Here is a 20,760-nt window from a genome sequence, read left to right as displayed (position 1 = left end):
GTCAAGTGTGGGATTTTTCCATCAGAAGAGCACACACAACATATGGAAATATTTTTTAGTACAAACTAATCAAAAATAACTGTGTAATCTGTATCCTGAGAAGAAATTATTCTTCAGAAATTCATCTTGTCCCATGAAATAAATGGGAATTTCCAGCCTTTCCAATCCATGATTGAAAACAATTTTGAGGAAGTGTGTCACAGATAAAGGGGAATGCTCTGTTTACGTCAGAGCAGAAAGCTCATGAGGTGACTTACATATATTTTTTGGAGAAGTTAAAAATCAAAGAAATGGAAACTCCATAAAGCAAATAGGAGGCAGTTCTAGTTCCACAATCTCAATAAAATATTGTAATTTCTTGCTCTGAGGCTTCAGGCCTTGCAACTAGCAGTAGTTTTGAAGGTCCAGGATAATGGGAGCTTTTATAGTTTCTCAAAGAGTGTTTTCAGAGCGCTCTTGATGTCCTTATTCCTCAGACTGTAGATGAAGGGGTTCAGCATGGGGGTGACCACAGTGTACATCACAGAGGCTGTTGCACTTGAGGGTGAGTTTTGGGTCACAGCAGAACTAAGATACACCCCCAGGAGTGTGCAATAGAACAAGGATACCACAGAGAGGTGAGACACACAGGTGGAGAAGGCTTTGTACTTGCCTTGAGCTGATGAGATTGCACGGATGGAGGACACTATTCTGGAGTAAGAGTAAAGGATACCACTGAGGGGGCAACCAGCCAGCAACACAGCTGTAATATACACCACCAGGTCATTAAGGAAAGTGTCAGAGCAGGCAAGGTGGACCACCTGATTAGGTTCACAGAAAAAGTGTTGGATTTCCAAGTCTGTGCAGAAAGACAGTCGCAACACCATTAAGCTGTGCAATAAAGAATTGAGGGCACTTGTGACCCAGGACACCAGCACCAAAAATCCACAGAGCCTGGGGTTCATGATGAGTGTGTAGTGCAGGGGGTGACAGATGGCCACATACCTGTCATAGGCCATCACGGCCAGGAGGAAGTTGTCCAACCCTGCAAATAACGCAAAAAAATAAATCTGTATGATGCAGCCTACATAGGTAATGACTTTACTTTGCATCTGAATGTTCACCAACATCTTTGGGACAGTAGTAGAAGTGAAGCTGATGTCCACAAAGGACAGGTTGGAGAGGAAGAAGTACATGGGTGTGTGCAGGTGGGAGGCTGAGATGACAGCCAGAATGATGAGCAGGTTCCCCAGCACAGTGACCAGGTACAGGGAGAAGAAAAGTCCAAAGATGAGGAGCTGTAGTTCTGATTCCTCTGAAAATCCCAGAAGAAAAAATTCAGAAATTTGTGTGTCATTTTGTGGTCCCATGTGCTTTGATTGACATCAGGAAAGAGAAAAATAACATCATTAATTTTTCTATCTGATTTTCTTTAAAGCGCCACCCTCTCCCTGCACATCTCAGATTAGGAATTCCTGTCCCTCTCCACCTTTTTATCAATGTATCGTATACTTTACAGTTTTAATGAACTATTCTTTTATGAACCTGTGGGATATAAGTTAGGTCCATCCATGGTCCTGGCACTGTCTAGGCAGTGAGCCTTTAAAATAAAAGTACCTACAATCCATTCATGCAGAAAAAATCATGTGTAAGGAAATTAATCAAAACCAGGAGCTAAAGGGGGGTTTTGAGAGTTTTCACTATAAAAGAATGATACATGTTTGAGCAGATTTTGATTTTATACAATGTATAGAATTATTAAAACATCACATTGCATCCCATAAATACATAGAGTTGTAATATATCAGTTAAAATATTAAAAAGACATGGTGAATTCCACACCTATTTATACATATAAAGTACCAATTTTTAAAAATAAATAGGTGAGTGCAGTGACACATGCCTGTAATCCAAGTGGCTCTGGAGGCTGAGACAGGAGGATCACGAGTTCAAAGTCAGCAAAAGCAAGGTGCTAAGCAACTCAGTGAGACCCTTCTCTAAATAAAATACAAAAATAGGACTGGGGTGTGGCTCAGTGGCTGAGTGTACCTGAATTCAATCCCTGGTACACGCCCCCCCCAAAAAAAAAAACAATAAATATATGGGGGTAAGGCCAGTGGAGTAAAGCAGGGTGAAACAAGAGGGAATTACAAACTGAAGTGGAATAAATTATATTCCATGAGTATGTGATTATGTCAAAATGAACCCCACTGTTATGTATAGCTAACACAAACGTTAAAAATAAAATGCCTTAAAATATAAATGCTTCTGTAATTATTACTTCTGTAATAAGTAATAATTGCTATAAAGAAAACATGTTCAGGTAAAAAGAAGGGTGAATGGAGGTGCTATTTTTTAAGGGGCACAGGTAAGACATTTGAGTAGAGATCTCAGGGCAGAGAGTCAGATCTATGAGACTGTCCTCAGAGATATGTGCCTGGCTGGAGGAGTGAGCAGTGCAAAGGCCCTGAGGGTGCTGTTATTTCAAAATCAAGCCATGGTGGCAACCAGAACAAACAGGAGGAGATGGAGGAGGGACCAAGTTTGAGAACTGGGAGGAAGGAGGTGGCCTCCTTACACCGCTGAAGGTTGTGATTCTCAAGGTGAAGAGGGTCCTTTGTGCACATGTTATTCCTTATCTTCTGTTTGAAGCAGCTGTACTGAAGGGTAGTTATATCTGAATAAATGCATGTATGCAGTAAGCACAATCTGATGAGTTCAGACATATGGAACCTTGGTGCCCCTCATGCAATCTACGCCACAGACACACCCATCACCCGCCCAGGGTGTCCTTTAGAGTTTCACTTTCTTCTTTTCTGTGGTAAAAACGATTAGCATGAGATCTATCCTCATAGTAGGACTTCAAATGTACAGAGTCATTTGTTACTGCCTGGCCCTGTGTTACACAGCAGGTGGAAATGAATGATCTTATATAAGCCTGACCGGATACCTCTAAGATCAGCCCACACATTCTTTCCTGGTCTCCCCAACACCACACTGTCCCATGCAACCATGAGATCAATAGCTTTATATATCATGTACTTGGAATCATGTGGTATTTTGATTTAAAAGGCATCCTGTGGATCCCTCCTGAAATCTCTCAGTTATTTAAGAATCAGATGCCTGTGTTATAACAGTCACAGTTTGGCCAGACAACAACTGTACAAGAAAAGAAAATTAGAGGCTTACATCCTTAATGAACACAGATGTAAAAACCCCCAACAAAATATGAGCAAAATGAACTCATCAGCATGTAGGAAGATTATTCCCAGTTTGGAATACATGAGCTCGAGGGCCCTGGCTCTGAGGTCTGCTCACTTTATATGAATCTCTATAAAAGTCTGCACCTGCCATGGCCCTCCATCCTCCTCTTCCTGTGGTATACTCTTGTGGGCGTTCTACCATAGATGAACTTATTCCTCTACACTCTTCCTTTGCCATTATAAGATGCACGTGAGCATAGATCTTACCTGCTTTCCTCATTTATGCATTTTCACAAAGGAAAAAAATCAGAATGCATAAAAAATAAAATTAATGGTTTGTACGATAAAAAGAATGCCAGGTGAATAAATGACTGCAAAATATTTATTTAATGCAAAACTAACTGCATTAAGTAAAATGAAATTAAAGTTTAAAATAAATTCTCAAGGAAGAGACCTAAAGTAGCAATAATGTAATTCCATCAACATGAGTCAACATTACATTGGCAAACACCTGGAAATAAAATAATAATAATAGATACTTCTTTAGGACCATTGGAAGAAATAGTATCTAAAGTTATAATCTCATCCTATATAAACACAAATTTATTCAGATATGCTTATGACACTAGACACAATTGCAAGAATAAAGAAATTATGTCATCTCTATGAACAAAATATTCTCAGAGCTTCTTTTAGGAGTCTTTCCATGCATGTGAGGTACATCCATTACATGTATTATCTCATTTATTCCTCACCTATAATAATATTTAATCCCACAATACATAAATGGAAATTATAAATATAATGAAGCTTTTATGTGTGAAATGTAAGCTATGAGAAAGATGTAGGCAAGCTTTTGTTGAATGCATAATATATGTTCCACCTGGTGGCAGAAGATGATGGCTGCTCATCCAAATAGAACCAATCACACCAACCAGAAAGACAGTGATCAGGAAAAACATAGGCAAAAAAATTGTCAAAGGCACAAGAAGTAATTAATAACTACTAATCATGCAGAGGAACTTTCTGTATTTAAAAAGCTAAAGAGGGAATGAGTCTGCAATATGCCTAGCTGATAGATCTCCCCAAAGTTGATATACATTCAAACCCATTCCCCCAAATATTTGTATTCTTATGTTAAAGAAATGGCAAGCAGCAAACTTAGAGAAAAATCTCCAATTCTTTCATTGAAAGAATAATTTTTTAAAAACAGATGAAATTAATTTCCTTACAAACAAACATTTTGCATGAACAATTCAGAATTGCAGAGGAAGGAAAGACCAACAAACTCAAACATATATTCAATTTAAGCAGTAAAATAATAATAATAATAATAAAGATACAAGGTAAAGTTCCTTCTGTTCTTTTGACCTATCAAGTAAAGCTTTTTTTATGTGAATGTTAAGTATGAAGAGAAGATCCAGGGAATGCATGTCTCGAGCTGCTGTTGTAAAGTAGTATTTGTAAGCAAAACACTAGTCAGATATTTGTAACGGGTAAGAAAATAGGCTCAAATACACTCCATGTTAAAAATTAAAGAAGAAAAAACACCCTGTCTTCACTCTACATCCCCTAACCCTAATGCTAACTCCGTTTTCATGCTCCCTAATAGAAAATCTCCTTGAATATAATCTGATTTTATGGGAATGCTTTCTGCCTGTCATGCATGAGTCTCACCCCACTGGTCTTCCCTGCTCCCCATGTCACTGTCCACAGGCTCTATGCACTGCAGAGTCTAAAAGACACTTCTCTTGTTAACACAGTGAATGAGTCGAAATTAGTCCAGTAAGGAAACACAGAGGTCTCTGAGCTCTGGGCTGAGCTGGCTTGGTTCACAGGTGACCTCTGGTCCATTTTGTCAGGTTCCATCCTTGCTGACCCTTTCCTGCAGTACCTGTGTCTCGGGCTCACCTGGATGGGGTGTCTAGTAAGCAGGATTCTGTGTGGAAGTCTGGATTCCTCCCTGGTTGGTTGATGATGGAGACTGAAGCTCTGTCCCCAGACAAAACAGCAGACGGACTGAAGCCCTGGTCCCCTAAACAGACCTCAGACACCGAAAAAAACCACCTTGTTCTGTCCAGCACCTCTCTGAGGGACAGCATCCCAGGCTCTATTTATAGCTCCCCATCTCTTCTGAGGAAGTGCAGTTCCTCTTGTTAACTCCAACCCCTGAGTAGTACCTGATGTCCCTGTGGGATATTGGTCTGAGCAGAAAGAAAACATTTCCTGCTCATTCTCTGTTCCCAAGTGACCAGTTAGAAATCAGGTGAATCTGGTCTTTATTACTCCTTGTCCATGAATTTCCCTTCCATCCAGAAATCTAAACTCCTTACACTTTTGCCCAAGTTTTACTTATAATTCTCTCTAAAGTCTGAGTTACCTGAATTTGCTAGATTCCTCAGAACTCCTAATCACTGGCTTGTAAAGGGGACGCAGCTCCTGAGATCTTTTGAGAATTGCTATTCCCCCTTCATAGAAGGAGAGAACTGAGTTCATTTTTTAAACAAAAACTATGACAAGTATTTACAACTAATGTAGCAGTTTCATGTTTGGAACACAAGAATTTTCATTGATTCCTTCATTTCTGAAACTTTTGGAAATTATAGGAGATATTTTATATTTTTATGCACCTTAGATTGAAGTTGAAATATTATGAGGACATTTAATTTCTACATGTTCATTATAAGAAATTAACCCTATTAGGGACTTTACATTTGCACAAATGAGGTTCAGAGAAGCTAAGTGACCTGCCTAATGTTACAACTTGAGTAACAATGAGCTCAAAATGTTCCTGTTTCTGCTCCAGGGCAGTGGTCCTCCACCAGGGTGATGATTTCTCCTGGAGATACTGGTGACATTGGGAGAAATTTGGAGTTTAGAGCTGGGAGTAGGTGTTGCACCTAGTGGGTGAAGCCAGGGATGCTGCTTGTCATTCCACAGTGCATGGTATTATGACACACCCCAGAGAGTCACCTAACACACAGGTCAACATGGGGAGTTTGAGAAACACCAGAATTTTTCCAGGGTCAATATGAATATGAATCACTTGGGGATTTGTGTGAATGCGGATTATGATCAGGGAGGTCAGGGGGGCAGGTCTCCCTGTCCATCTTTCCCTTCTTTTACAGGTTTGAAGAAATTGATCAAATTATGCTATGTACACACGTGAACATACCACAACGAATTTCCCACCTTTGTGTATTTGTACCAAGCACCAATTAAATTAAACAATAGAGTAATTTTAATTTTTAATTAGTGCAGCCACCCAATTTTTCAGTTATCTACAGTGATGATTTCTTTTTAAGTTTTTAATAAATCGAATCCTGAATATTTAAATTTATATCTTTGGAAGTGATGTTATTTGTGCTTCTTTGGAAATGTTACCCTGAAGATTTATTTACAAAGACTTGTTCTGAGGTAATATAAATGATTTCAGCATCAAAGATTTCCTTCCGTTTTGATTCTCTTTCCTTTCAGTCCTACCCAATTTACTGATTTTTTCTCCTCATGCCCAATAGGGTTTTCTTAAAATTCAGTACTATAACTTACCTGTGTTTGCAACTGCAATATCTAGTACAGTTCTTTAGGAGACTGTGTAAATCAGGCCATTCTTTTAGGTCTGATATTAAGTGGTTTCTAGAGAAGTGTTATAATAGCAGTAGCTGAAGCTCAAATAAAATGGAAAACTTCCTATATAAACTCCTACTTCAGTAATTCTCCACAAAAGAGAAAAGCTCTGTAACCAGATGTTGTAATCACAGAAATAAACTCCAAAGTAAGAATTCTTAAGGGTCCCTTAATGTTTTAATGTAAATTTCTTGGTATAGTCATGAAAATGAGCACCTTTTTGCATTTATAAGTTAACTGTATTTATCATTCTAAATCACAGGTTCATATATTTCAACCATTTTTTAAAGTTTTTTTTTTCTATAAATTCTAGTTTGTTTCAAATAATTCGTTTATGTCTAATTTGCTATTTTGGATTTAACTTAATTATAAAAATGGTTACTAAAATGTTGGTTTCTGTAATATGCAATATATTATACATTTCCCCTACATTTTCATTTGTTTTGTCTTAACAATTTTTATGTGGTGTGGTGTGACAAGCTGATGCATGTGTAGAGCTCATAATGACCAAAGCAGGCCTGCTAGGGAAGGTGGGGTCTTGCTTTCAGTGCATTATCTTCACAATGACTTTTCTACAGTTTATTCCATATTTAAGGCATTTTGTGTTTGCTTTGGATTCATCAGATAATCCAGGGTAATGTCCCTATGTGGAGTTAGTCAGTTAGAAGCTTTCCATGTGGACTTCACTTGGAGATATGTATTCGCTAATCTTTTTTTCTCTCTCTCTTTTGCCAGTGATGGTGGTAGACACTGTGGACACCAAGCTGGGTAAGAAAACAGAATCCTGAAAATGACAAGAAAAGCCGAGGCTCAGTCACAAAGCTCACTGCTCTGTTAAAGGCCACATCATCAGAAAGGGCAGTTGAGATAGTGATGTCTGCAGGCAGGCAACCCACAAGGGCAAAACTGTAGTCCCAGGATTTCCTCTAGTACAAAATTACACAAGAGGGCTGGGGTCATAGTCCAGTGATAGGGCGCTTGCCTAGCATGCATGAGGCACTGGTTTGATTCTCAGCATTGCATATAAATAACAAAAATAAAGGTTCATGGACAACTACATAATATTTTTTTAAAAAAATTACACAAGAGGCCTTGGTTGTCAAATGTGATTTATTTGTGGAAGGAGTACAATGATACATTATGGCTTCTAATGTCAACAAGAAATAAATAACTTGTGATTTATGTCATTTGAGGAGAAATTATTCTCCAGAAATCCATGTTGACTCCTGAGATAAATTGGAATTACCATATTTCCAATCCAGTTTTGAAGATAACTTTGAGGAAATACAGAAATGATAGAGGAGATGTCAGAGAGGTTTGGATGCCAGAGAGAGCACAAAGCTTAGCAAGGAGAATTAAATAAGTTGAAATCAAGGAAACAAACACTCTAGAAAATAAATAGAAGGACCAAGTGGCACTTCTACAGTTGGATCAAAATCATTTAATTTCTGGCTTTGAGCTTTCAAGTCCTGCAATCAACAGTAATTTTTAAGATGCAAGAGTTTTTAGAGTTTCTCTCTCAAAGAGTGTTTTCAGAACGCTCTTGATGTCTTTATTCCTCAGACTGTAGATGAAGGGGTTCAGCATGGGGGTGACCACACTGTACATCACGGAGGCTGTTGCACTGGAGTGTGCATTCTGGGTCACGGCAGAACTGAGGTACACTCCCAGGAGTGTGCAATAAAATAAGGAGACCACAGACAGGTGAGATGCACAGGTGGAGAAGGCTTTGTACCTGCCCTGAGCTGATGAGATTGCACGGATGGAGGACACTATCTTAGCATAAGAATAAAGGATACCAGCAAGAGATCCACCACCCAGCAACCCAGCTACAAAATAGAGCATCATATTATTTAAGAAAGTGTCAGAACAGGCAAGGTGAACCAACTGATTAGGTTCACAGAAAAAGTGGGGGATTTCCATGTCTGTGCAGAAGGATAGTTTCAACACCATTAAGCTCTGCAGTAAAGAATTTAGGGCACTTGTGATCCAGGATGCCAGAACCAGCAACACACAGAACTGGGGCTTCATGATGATCATGTAGTGCAGGGGGTGACAGATGGCCACATACCGGTCATAGGCCATCACGGTCAAAAGGAAGTTGTCCAACCCTACAAGTAATGTGAAAAAATAAATTTGTATGATGCAGCCTTCATACCTTATGGCCTTTCTCTGGGTCTGGATGTTCACCAGCATCTTGGGGATGGTGGTGGAGGTGAAGCAGATGTCCACAAAGGACAGGTTGGAGAGGAAGAAGTACATGGGCGTGTGCAGGTGGGAGTCTGAGATGGTGGCCAGGATGATGAGCAGGTTTCCCAGCACAGTGACCAGGTACATGGACAGGAAAAGGCCAAAGATGAGGGGCTGCAGTTCTGGGTCCTCTGAAAATCCCAGAAGAAGGAATTCCAAAATCTGTGTGTCGTTTTGTGGTTCCATGTGCTGTAGGTGAACACTAGAAAGAGAAAAATACAACTATTTTTTGTATCAGATCTTTTTAGAAGATCCTCTGTGCCATCTCTGATTAGGAGTTCTTGTTCCTCTCTGCCTTGTTCTCAATATATTGCATATTCTACAGTTTTCGGGAGCAATTCTTTCATGCTTCTGAGGAATGTAAACTGCGTTAAAATGATGTTCCTGGCACTGTCTAGGCAGTGATACCTTCAATATAAAATCACTTACAATCCAATCCTGAAGAAGAAATATTAATAGGTTAATTAGTTCAAATAACAGAGCTAGAATGAGATTTTTATAATGTTTACACCATAATGAAAGGGTACATGTTTAGAGAAAGAGACATTTAAACATTATAGAATGTATCCATACATTGAAACAGCTCATGGCATCTCATAAACATGTATGAGTTAAAAACAAAAGAAGCAGTGATCGTTCAACATATACAGTGCAACTTCCCTGGATCAAACATGACAGGTGATATGGAGAGTAGGCAGAAGTGCTACTTTTTATAGGGGCGCAGGAAATACAGGTAAAGAAGTTGGCATTTGAAGAGACTTCAAGGAGGAGGGGACCCATGTGTGTTTGTCTGCAGAAACCTGTGCTTGCCTGCAGGAGCCCACCTGGAGGAGTGAACAGAGCCGCAGCCCTGAGGATGGGGCTCGCTGCATACACCCCAGTTCCAAAGGGAGCCATAGAGGCAGCCAGGATAGCAAGAGGGAGGTGTAGAGATTGTGTCTGAATGTTGAGGAAGGAGCTGGCCTCCTGGCTGCTTCTACAGAGGTATTAAGTTTCTCCATAAGCAGAGGGTCTTTGGACCACACGTTGTCTCTTTTGCTTTGTTTTAAGCAGCTTTGTTGAGGTGCAGTTGATATATGAAGAACTGCATGTATGCAGTGTGCTTGGTTGGATGTATTTAGATATATGCAAACCCTAGTGATCCCATCACCACATCCCATGTTTTAGACACATCTACTGATTCCCAGAGTGTCCTTGTGTCCCTTCTGGTTTTTATTTCATTTTTCCTGGGCTAAGAGCATTTAACATAAGACCTACCCTAACAGTAATTTCATACATGCACAATATCATACAGTTAGCGTTTGGCAGTAAGTCACAGAGCAAGCATCTAGAAACCCACCATTATATATAAGTCTAACTTTATAACCATTAAAATAACTCATGTGTCCGTCCTCCACCACCCCATCACCACCATCGTATTCTGGCATTCATGAGTTTGACTATTTTAGTTATTTAAGTGCAATTTTGCATTATTTTGATTTTCTTTTAAAGTTTATTCAAAGCCAACTGTTCTTTTTTTGGTGCTGGGGATTGAACCCAGGACCTTGTGCATATGAGGTAAGCACTCTACCAACTGAGCCATACCCTCAGCCCCCCGTTATTTTGATTTCAAAAGCATCTGGTGAATCCAATTGAATCCCTCCTGAGTTCTCTCTGTGGGTTAGGATCAGTTGTCTGAACTGTGAGAATCACAGTTTGGCCAGAGAAGGGCTCTGTAAGAAAAGATCCTTCCAGGTCAATATTCCTGATAAACACAGATGCCAAAATGCTCCTCAAATTAATAGTAATACCAAATTCAATAGCATGTTAGAAGCATGATTTTCTCTCCCTGATTCCTTCCTTTACTAAACTTTGTGAGATGTATTTATAGTTTTTTAATGTGTCTTGTGTTGAATTCATGTATGTACATAGGAAAGATTGGGAGAGGGAGGAGGGAAGTGCTCGGAACTGAATTAGAGCAAATTAAATTCCTTGTTTTTGTGCTTATGTCAAAATGCATCCCACTGTTGTATGTAACAGAAATGAATCAATAAGAAATAAAAAAATAAATAGAAATATTATTCCTACTTTTGAACATAAGAGTACAAGTGCAGCTGCTCTGAGGACTGCTTACTCTGTAGCAATCTATAGAATCCTGCATCTGTCATGACAACCTGTCCTCTTCCACATAGGATTTATCCCCAAGGGTGTTATAGCATAGGTGCATTTATTTCATTGTTGTCTGCAGGGTTTAGCAGTAAAAATGTAAAATCCAAATGAGAAGAGATCTTACCTGCTTTGTTCACATTTTTGTGTTTTCATGAAGGTGGGCATTTATATAGAAAAAATGTAAGAAATTAAGAGATTGTACAATAAAGAGAAGGATCGAGCTAGTAAAATGCACTCAAAACAACCACATGAAATAAAATTCAGCAATAACCTAAAATAAATTCTCATCAAAACTATCTAAAATAGCCATCATTTAACCACATCAATCTGGATCTCTAAATCAAGATTTAATTGACAAAGAGGTAGAAATAAGATAATAAAAAATAGATCTGTTTAGGAGCAAGGAAGAAACAATATCTAAGGTTATAATTTCATCTTACATATAAATGATGTGAAATGTGCTTGTGACATGGAACACAGTGGCAACAGGAAAGAAATTAATAACAGTGATTAAAATATTACCATTGCTCCCTTCATGAGTTCCTACCCTCTGGGTGAGCTGGACTCATTACATGCATGATCTTCCTTATTTCTCACAGGAACCTCAAGAAAACAAATTTTATGCTTTTTTTGTAAAAAGGAGATTCCCCAAAAATACTGATATTTGTATGTATAAAGGCATGTTTATTTTTAAAATATGTAGACAATCCCTAGTTAAATGCAAAATAATATGTTCCACAAGACGTTAGGAGATGGTGGTTATTTATAAAAAACAAGCAGTCACAAAAGGCAAAACTGTCATATTAAGGAAAAGCTGATATGAAATCAGAAGGCAACAGGTATACAAGGTACTTTACAGATATCTGGATGCAGAAGAACTCTCTGAACTTAAAGGTGATGGGATGATCAAGGTGACTGGCAGATTTGGTCACACAAGATTCATGAAGTCTCACATACCCTCCTTCCAAAACATGTCTTGTACCTGTACAAGAGAACCAGATGGCAAGCAGAAAATTCAGTGGGAAAAAAACTTCCAGTACTTCCTTTGAAATTTAAAAGATAAAAAAACAGACTCCATGAAAATATAGAGCTTACATAAACAATTTGGAATCACGAAGAGAAGGAAAAAAACTAACAAATTTCAAAATATATTCAGCATCAACAGTAGAGAAAGAATTTCACTTTGTAGCCCTTAGTTGTCTCTTTACCTACCAAACAAAATTTATTTGTTTTTCATGTGAACACCCTGCATGAGAGAAGGTATTCTGAAGTGTCTCATGAACTTTTACTACAAAGAGGTTTTTTATGCAGAGTATTAGTCTGGTCTTGGTAATGAAGAGAAAAACAGACTTAAATAGACTTCATGTTAAAACTACAGAGGAAAAGACCCTAGCTTCATGAATACCCCGCCATGCCTAGTACACAATTTTATTACTCCTTAATGGTGAACCTCCTTGGATATTTCCCAATAATACCATGCACCACTTCCTCATTCAGACCCATCCAACTGCAGTTCCATTTCTGTCAGAAATAATCTACACACTGCCAAGTCTCAGAAATACACCCTTTAAAACACTTTCAATAAATTGCAGATGAGTTAGTCAGAGATGAAAGCACACAGTGACTTTCAGCTTTGGACTGTGCTGGCTCGGTTCTCAGGTGGCCTCAGCCTCCTTCTCTTCTTGCTGAACCTTTTTATAATACCTGCTCGGCTCTCAGAGTCACCTGGATGTTGTCTCTGAAAAGCAGCCTCCCAGTAAAAGTCTGGATTCCTCCCTGACTGGTTGATGATGGAGAGTGAAATCCTGTGCCCATATAAGATGATATGAAGGAGTGAAGCATTGGAGCCTAGCCTGACTCAGGATTCAAAAGAAATGACCGTGTCTTGTTCCATCCAAGGTTGTATCCTCTGATTGACATCAGTGTGTCTATTATACCTCCCTGTGTCTGCTCATTAGGTACATTTCCTCTAGTTACTTCAGTCCCTGATCACTTGATGTCCCTATGGGACACTGGTCAGAGCAGAAAGGAACTTTTTCCTGCTCTTTTTATAGTCCCAAGACATCTGGTTAGAAATCGGGCAGATCCAGTCTCTGATGCTCCTTCTCCATGAAGTGTCCTGCCCTCTACAAGTCTAACCTCCCTAGAACTTTTGATGTATTAAGTCTGGGGTACCCGACTCTTAGTCTTTGGGAACCCAAAGCACTGGCTTGTAGAGGGAACACATCTATTATTATCTTCAGAAAATGGCTATTCCCCCTTCATCAAAGGAGAGGACTGCATTCATTTTTTAATAATACTATGGGAAATTACCCTTTTGCTTCATGAGGCTTTTTACAGAACATGTAAGGATGGTCATGCTTGGAACACAAGTTAAGAAACAACTGGGCTGGGGTTGTGGCTCAGCAGTAGAGCACTCACCGAGCACTTGCAAGGTGCTAGGTTCAATCCTCAGTGCCACATAAGAATAAATAAATAAAATAAAGGTATTGTGTCCAACTACAACTAAGAAAAAAATTTAAAAAACAAGAAATGTCATTAATGAAACACTTGATAATTATAAAAGGTATATTTAGATGTAGTTACGGTGATTCCATTATTCAGCACCGAGGCTGTGGTCCAGCATCAGAGTGGAATGCAGGCATTCTGAAGCCTTCTCCATCATGAAGGCCTCCACCCACCTCAGTTCTGTTCTTAGGTGGTCAGATGTGGACTCAGTAGCTCAGCTTCTGCCTAGACAAGTTGACACTTGCCCTTGTATACATCCTTTATGACAGGAAATCAAACTTATAGACCTTGGCTCCTTATATACTTGGTAGATTCCTCCTTCTTCAGTTTCTGTGTGAACTAAGTTGTAGGTTAAATCTCACAGGAAATGACCTGCTCAGAGCAGATGCTCCACAGATAGCTGCCATGGTGACCACAACCTTGCTTCTCATTGGCTCAGGTCACTGTGACATCACAAGGGTTTCCTGGCACAGAAAGTGAGTCCAGTATTGAGCTGTTCTTGGGAGACAGGGAGGGTGGTGGAGTGGACGTCCTTCCAGGATCCAGGCAGGCAGCTCAGAGCCTGAGTCCACCTCCCTATGTTGTGTTGGACTAATGGACGCTATTTCTGATCCACTCATGGTGGCTTTAAGTAGCCACAGTCAGGATTTTGGACTCTTAATCTGTTTTAGTATGGTCAGCTCTTGAGAATATCTATGAAGATGATGTTTCTTAGTTCATCAAGTTATTCATTACGTTTTCATCTGATGGTGTGGATGACTGGGAGCTGTGGGTTGTTCTTTCCTGCTCAGCTTTATGTCACATATCGCTAAACTGGGAAAAGCTAAACACCCAGAATGCGAAGTAGGATTTCTACTGAATGTCTATTACCTTCACATCATCTTAAAGTTCAAAACTGGTAAGTTAGGGACAGTTGGGATGGCTTACTTTTGAGCTCTAATACTTTTCATGATCCAAATTATGATCTACAGAAAGGAAAGGGAATTTTTGAAAAGAGACAAATTGAACTTCATTAAGACTGTATAAGATGGCTAGCATGGTGGCTCAAGCCAGTGATCCTGCTGGCATGGGAGGCTGAGGCAGGGTGATCTCAAGTTCAAAGCCAGCCCCTGCAACTTAGTGAGGCCCTAGCAACTTAGCTGTCGGAAGCTGTGTGTGAATTATGGGTCTGTTTGAGCCATCATCAGGCAGGGAGGCCTTTTCTGGGAGGTCCTGGGTGAAATTCCCCAGTTTGAAAAAGGCTAGATCATGATGGCACCCTGCCTTAGCTCACAGCCCCAGGTTCAAACACAACCACAGAGAGATGGGCATAACCTGCCAAGCACCAAGCTACCTGCTTTCCCCACTCTTATCCTGTTTTCCTAAAGAAGCTTTTTACTGAGTCCCTTTGGTATATATTGCTATAAATAAAGCATTCATGGTCTTTTCTCTTTGTTTGGATCAAACCCAACAGGTCTGTCCAACCCTGTAAATGCTCCCACTTTTGAATATGTGATTCTTGTCTTTGTTTTTTTGGTATTACTTTTCTAGCTTTTATTTCCAGCTGGCCCACACTTGTGACAGTTATCTACTCCTTCCCCACACAGGACATGGGCAGAATCTTGTTACAAAACAAAACAAAAATATAAAGGGATGTGGATGTGGCTCAGGGGTTAAGCACCCCTTGGTTTAATTCCTGGTAGACCCAATGAATACAGTGTAAAAGGAAGACATTGGTTAGAACCACACATATACATCCAACAAAGAATTTAATTTTTCCTACAAATTGAAAAGAAATAAATACATAATGGCAATGGATTAAAGACACCCTTTGTAAGAGAATATTTATAAATTGTCATTAAGCACAATAAGCAAAGCATCTATATTTTAGTTGAGTCAGGGTGATCCGGTGTCCAAACTATGAAGCACCTGTTCCGTCATCCTTGGTGATAATTGTCCAGGCACAGGGTCAGTATCACTGTCATCATGAGGTCAGCAGTCTGCACAGATGTGTTCCCAGGGCCCTTTTCATGTCCCTGTTCCTCAGGCTGTAGATGAAGGGGTTCACCATGGGCGTGACCAGGGTGTACAAGGTGGAGGCCAACACCCCTGTCCAAGAGCACGTGTTCCTGTGGAGCTGAGGTAGACCCCCAGGCAGGTTCCATAGAACAGGGAGACAACTGAGAGGTGAGAACCACAGGTGGAAAAGGCCTTGTACTTCCCTCCTGCTGTGGAGATTCACAGGACAGAAGCCACAATTTTAGAATAAGGGGAAAAAATCCCAGCAAGAGGTGAAAAAATAAACCATAATACCTGTCACTATGTACAATATGACGCTACTGATGAAGGTATGAGCAGGCGAGCTTGAGGACCTCAGGGAATTCACAGAAATAGTGTGGGATTTCCACATCTGTGCAGGGGGAGAGCCTCAGTCCCCTCACGCTCTCAGGAATGGCTCCCAGCACACTGATGAGCCAGCTCAGGAGAAGTAGCTGAGCACAGAGCTTGGGGCTCATGAGTACCGTGTAGTGCAGGGTTCATGTAGCAGATGGCCACGAAGCAGTCATAGGCCATCACGGTAAGAAGTCCATTGTCCAGCAGTCCAAAAACGGTGAAGAAGCACATCTGGGTGATGCAGCCTGCGTAGGTAATGCCTTTCTCTGTGTCTGGATGTTCACCAGCATCTTGGGGATGGTGGTAGAGGTGAAGCATATGTCTACAAAGGACAGGTTGGAGAGGAGGAACTACATGGGTATGTGCAGGTGGGGGTCTGAGATGGTGGCCAGGATGATGAGCAGGTTGCCAAAGATGGCCACCAAGTACAAGGACAGGAACAGCCCAGAGAGAACAGACTGAATCCCTGGCTTCTCAGAAAGTCCCTGGAGGAGAAATCCTGGAGTCCCCATGTGGTTTTCTGGTTCCATGTAAAGCAAAGTTCCCCGGGGAGAGGCAGCAGTCTGGGAAGTAAGGAGTCTGCAGCCATCTCCAGAACCTGGCTGCCTGCAGCTTGGACTCGGTGCTCGGAGGAGAGGAGGCATTAGCTTGGTGATCCCTTCTCTGGTGATGACCAAATTGGGGCTTCTTAATGCAAACAAATTCCCCTTTGTAGCCCCACTGTCTAGAAAACCCAGACACAAAATCTAATTTGGTATCCAAAGATGAATGTTAACAGAAGGAAAAAAGAATATATATATATATATATATATATATATATATATATATATATATATATACAGTTGAAGCAGAAATCAATGAAATAGAGACTAGCAAAACAATAAAAAAGATCAACAAAACTAACTCGATATTTTTTCTGAACAAAATCACTTTCAACTAAAAAATCTAAAAGACCAAATTAAGCAAAATCAAATGAAAGTGGAAAAATGACAGCTGTCACCATAGCAACATGAAGAATCAAAAAACTACCATAAAAATATGCCAATATATGGGAACACCGAGAGAAAAATAATCTCTGGAAACAGAAAACATCATGACTGAATCAGGAACAAATGGAAAATCTGAACATCCTGATAGGAGTGGAGAGAATGAATCAGCAGTAAGAAGTATTCCACCAAGAAACTCGGGACCTGATGGCATCGCTGCTGAGTTCTACCTAACATGTGAAGATCTAACAGCAAGCTTCTTAAACTTCCCTCCAAAATTAAACAGATGGGAACTCTTCCAAGCTCCTTCTACAAGGAGAACATTACCCTAATACCAATTCCAGGCAAGGACACAGAAAATTATAGGGAAGGGTCCCTGATGAAGATCAATGCAAAAACCCTCAACAAAATACCGACAAACCAAACCCAACAGCACATTAAAATGATGACACCCTTATGGAGTAGCATCTATCTGAAGAACAAAAGGACACAGGTCAATCTTGGTGCATCACAGCAACAGAATGAAGGACAAAAACTATCTGATCATCTCAATAGGTATAGAAAGAGCTACTTGATAAACTTCAACATCACTTCACAGGAAAGCTCTCAACAAATTAGGTGTAGAAGGAATGGTCCTCAGCACAATAAAGGCTACCAGTGACACACCCACAGCTTACATCATACTGCAAAGCTTTCAGCTTTTCCTTTAGGACCTACAACAAGGGCAGCATGCCCACCATCAGTAGTACTCATCATAGTACTGGAAGTTCCAGCTGGAGCAAGTAGATAAGAGAAAGAAAGAGGCCACCTAAACTTGGGAAAGAGGAAATCAAATTAATCATTTGCAAAAGACATGATTTTTAAATATATTTCCCATTGACACATAATCATAAATAATTATGGGGCACAGGCATTATTTGAAATGTGCATACCCTAAGCAATGATCAAATGAGGGTTATTAGCATGTTCATCTCCTTAAACATTTATTGTTTCTTTCTTTGTGTGTGGAGCCCAAATGTCTATTGGGCACTGTGGCAAAGAGTAGGCAGTCCCTGTCGTCAGGGTGTTTCCATTCTGTTCCATGTTGAGAGTCTAACTCCTACTGGGCACAACTGTGTAGGTCCCATAACCATCCTGAGCATGATTTGTATGAATGTAGAATGAGGTTCATGGTGGAACAGAACACAAAGAATGAACTTCTTGTAAAAACTAACAAAGAGAGTTCATTTAAGTTGCTAACCTCAGGACTACATCCATAAAAATAGACAACTACCTCTTTGAATGATCAAAATATTTATAGAAACAGGACTCAATGACCGCTCTCCACATGGGTTACAAACATGGTATTTTTTAAATATTGAAAAGTGTTACATATGCAAGGATCATAGAAAATAATCCATTTTCTCAAAATATCAGGGGCTGTGTCCCCACACAAGCTAAGGTTTTGTGGATCCAGAGGACCTGGCCAAGACAGATTCATCCATCCAAGATGTTGGAGAAGACTTTCAGTCAGGGTTGGGTCAGGTGTTAGGAGTTCAGCTCTCTGGAGGTCAGAAGATTACACAGAGAAGAAGAAACAAAGAGTGATTCCCCTGGAATTTAATTTGGTGTCTTGGGAGCAGAAATCAGCAAGAAAAAAAAGTGCTTCCAATGCAAAGCGAAGTCCCAGAGGAACATGATGCCTAATGAGCAGACACACAGAGCTGGAGGTAGCTCCCTGCCCTTCTCCGTTGCTGCCTCAGACTTGAATTGCATGAGACACAGCTTTTTTTACTTAGGAGCCTGGCATCTGGCTCAGGGACTGATGTGTGACCCCTTCCTGCTGGCTAGTTGGACAACATTGCTTCAGTCTCCATCATCGCACATCCAGGGAAGAATTTGGTTCCATGAGACCCTTCATTCAGAACCTGCCCAGGTGAGTCAGAGAGCAGGCTGGAAGCCAAGAACATGGCCCTAAGGTCACTTGGGAGCCAATACAGCCTCACCCAGAGCCATAGGTTGCTGTGGTTGTTTGCTCAATTATTTGATTATGCAGTGATGCATGTATTTACCATATGCTAAAAACAGGAGTGAACAATGAGCTCAGCAATGCCAGGCAGGTCCTTGATGACCATGGGGTGAGGGAAAAAGCATCCCCATCAGAAGAGGGAGTGGAGGTTCAGAGTGGTTTCAGTGAAAGCAGAGTGTGTGTCCCAGGACCTTTGCAAACAATTGTATGGAAAAGAGAAATGTGCACTATCTGTAGAGGGACCCAAAGGAAAGGAGGGCATTTTTTTTTTATTTCTGAGATGGAGCAGCGGTTTTATCTGCTCATTTTTATTTTTGTATGAGGTTTTTTTAGTTCTACATAGCATTAGCATTAATTTGGATGTAATTATACAAGCATGAAATAAAAGTAGCTCCAATTCAGTCCCCAGGAATTCCCTTTTCCCTCCTTCCTTCCTCCCCCTGTTCCCTTTCCTCTGCTATTTATTTTTAATTAGAGTTTTGTGGATCTCCATGATGGTGAAAATCCCTGGTACATTCACATACGTACACAGGAAAGTGAGGTCAGATTCAACCACCGTTCCTCCATTTCCCCCTCCCTCCTCCCTCCCCCTCAATCCCTTCTTCTGCTCCCTGATTGCTCTTCTATTTTCACACAAGGACCCCCTTTTTCCTTATTTTTGTCTTGCTTCCACTCTCGATTTTCTTGTTATTATCACGTGCCCATGTTCGAAATTTATCAGTATTACCATGGGTGGAATTTTCCAGTTTATTTTTCTTTATTAACTTTGGGAATGATTATTTTGACCACCAAAAATTTTAGATTCTATTTAGTAAAATATGTGTATCTTATTACTTCTGAGTTTCTTGCCTTATTTTAGATGATTTTGCCCACTCATAAGTTTTATATGTCATTTCCCCAATGTTCCTCTAGAATGTATTGTTTATTTTCATACTGAGTCTTTAAGTTTTTCAGATTTGTTGTGAGACATAAGCAAGGGGGCCTCCTTCAATATTTCTGGACAGGTAGCCATTTATGTCAGTCTTTTAAGAACCTTTCAACGTTTCTTTTACTAAACAGAAATACAACCCTGTCTTACTTTCTTTTTTATAATTTTTATTGTTGGTTGTTCAAAACATTACATAGTTCTTGACATATCATATTTCACCTTTTGATTCAAGTGGGTTATGAACTCCCATTTTTACCCCGTATACAGATTGCAGAATCACATCGGTTACACATCCACTGATTTACATATTGCCATACTAGTGTCTGTTGTATTCTGCTGCCTTTCCTATCCTCTACTATCCCCCCTCCCCTCCCCTCCCCTCCCCTCTTCTCTCTCTACCCCATCTACTGTAATTCATTTCTCCCCCTTGTTTTTTTTCGCTTTCCCCTCACTTCCTCTTGTATGTAATTTTGTATAACCCTGAGGGTCTCCTTCCATTTCCATGCAATTTCCCTTCTCTCTCCCTTTCCCTCCCACCTCTCATCCCTGTTTAATTTTAATCTTCTTCTCATGCTATTCTTCCCAACTCTGTTCTTAGTTACTCTCCTTATATCAAAGAAGACATTTGGCATTTGTTTTTTAGGGATTGTCTAGCTTCACTTAGCATAATCTGCTCTAATGCCATCCATTTCCCTGCAAATTCTATGGTTTTGTCATTTTTTAATGCAGAGTAATACTCCTTTGTGTATA

The 20,760-nt window shown here is 40.1% G+C and overlaps 2 protein-coding genes and 1 pseudogene across 2 annotated transcripts; all 3 read right to left on the bottom strand.

Moving 5' to 3' along the window:
• Positions 1-422: 422 nt before the first annotated feature.
• On the bottom strand, positions 423-1,349 carry LOC114107901 (olfactory receptor 7A17-like). Its single transcript, XM_027955387.2, has one exon. The coding sequence runs from the start codon at positions 1,347-1,349 to the stop codon at positions 423-425; it is 927 nt and encodes a 308-aa protein (XP_027811188.2).
• Positions 1,350-8,297: 6,948 nt separating this feature from the next.
• Positions 8,298-9,245, bottom strand: LOC114107717 (olfactory receptor 7A10-like). Its single transcript, XM_027955079.2, has one exon. It carries the CDS (start codon positions 9,243-9,245, stop codon positions 8,298-8,300), a length of 948 nt encoding a protein of 315 aa, XP_027810880.2.
• Positions 9,246-15,678: 6,433 nt separating this feature from the next.
• On the bottom strand, positions 15,679-16,732 carry LOC114107718 (olfactory receptor 7A17-like; annotated as a pseudogene).
• Positions 16,733-20,760: the final 4,028 nt, after the last annotated feature.

The sequence above is a fragment of the Marmota flaviventris genome, chromosome 1 (assembly GCF_047511675.1).
Source record: "Marmota flaviventris isolate mMarFla1 chromosome 1, mMarFla1.hap1, whole genome shotgun sequence".
Classification (NCBI taxonomy): domain Eukaryota; kingdom Metazoa; phylum Chordata; class Mammalia; order Rodentia; family Sciuridae; genus Marmota; species Marmota flaviventris.
Note: the sequence above shows the minus strand (reverse complement) of the source record. Positions and strands in the feature narration are given on the sequence as shown.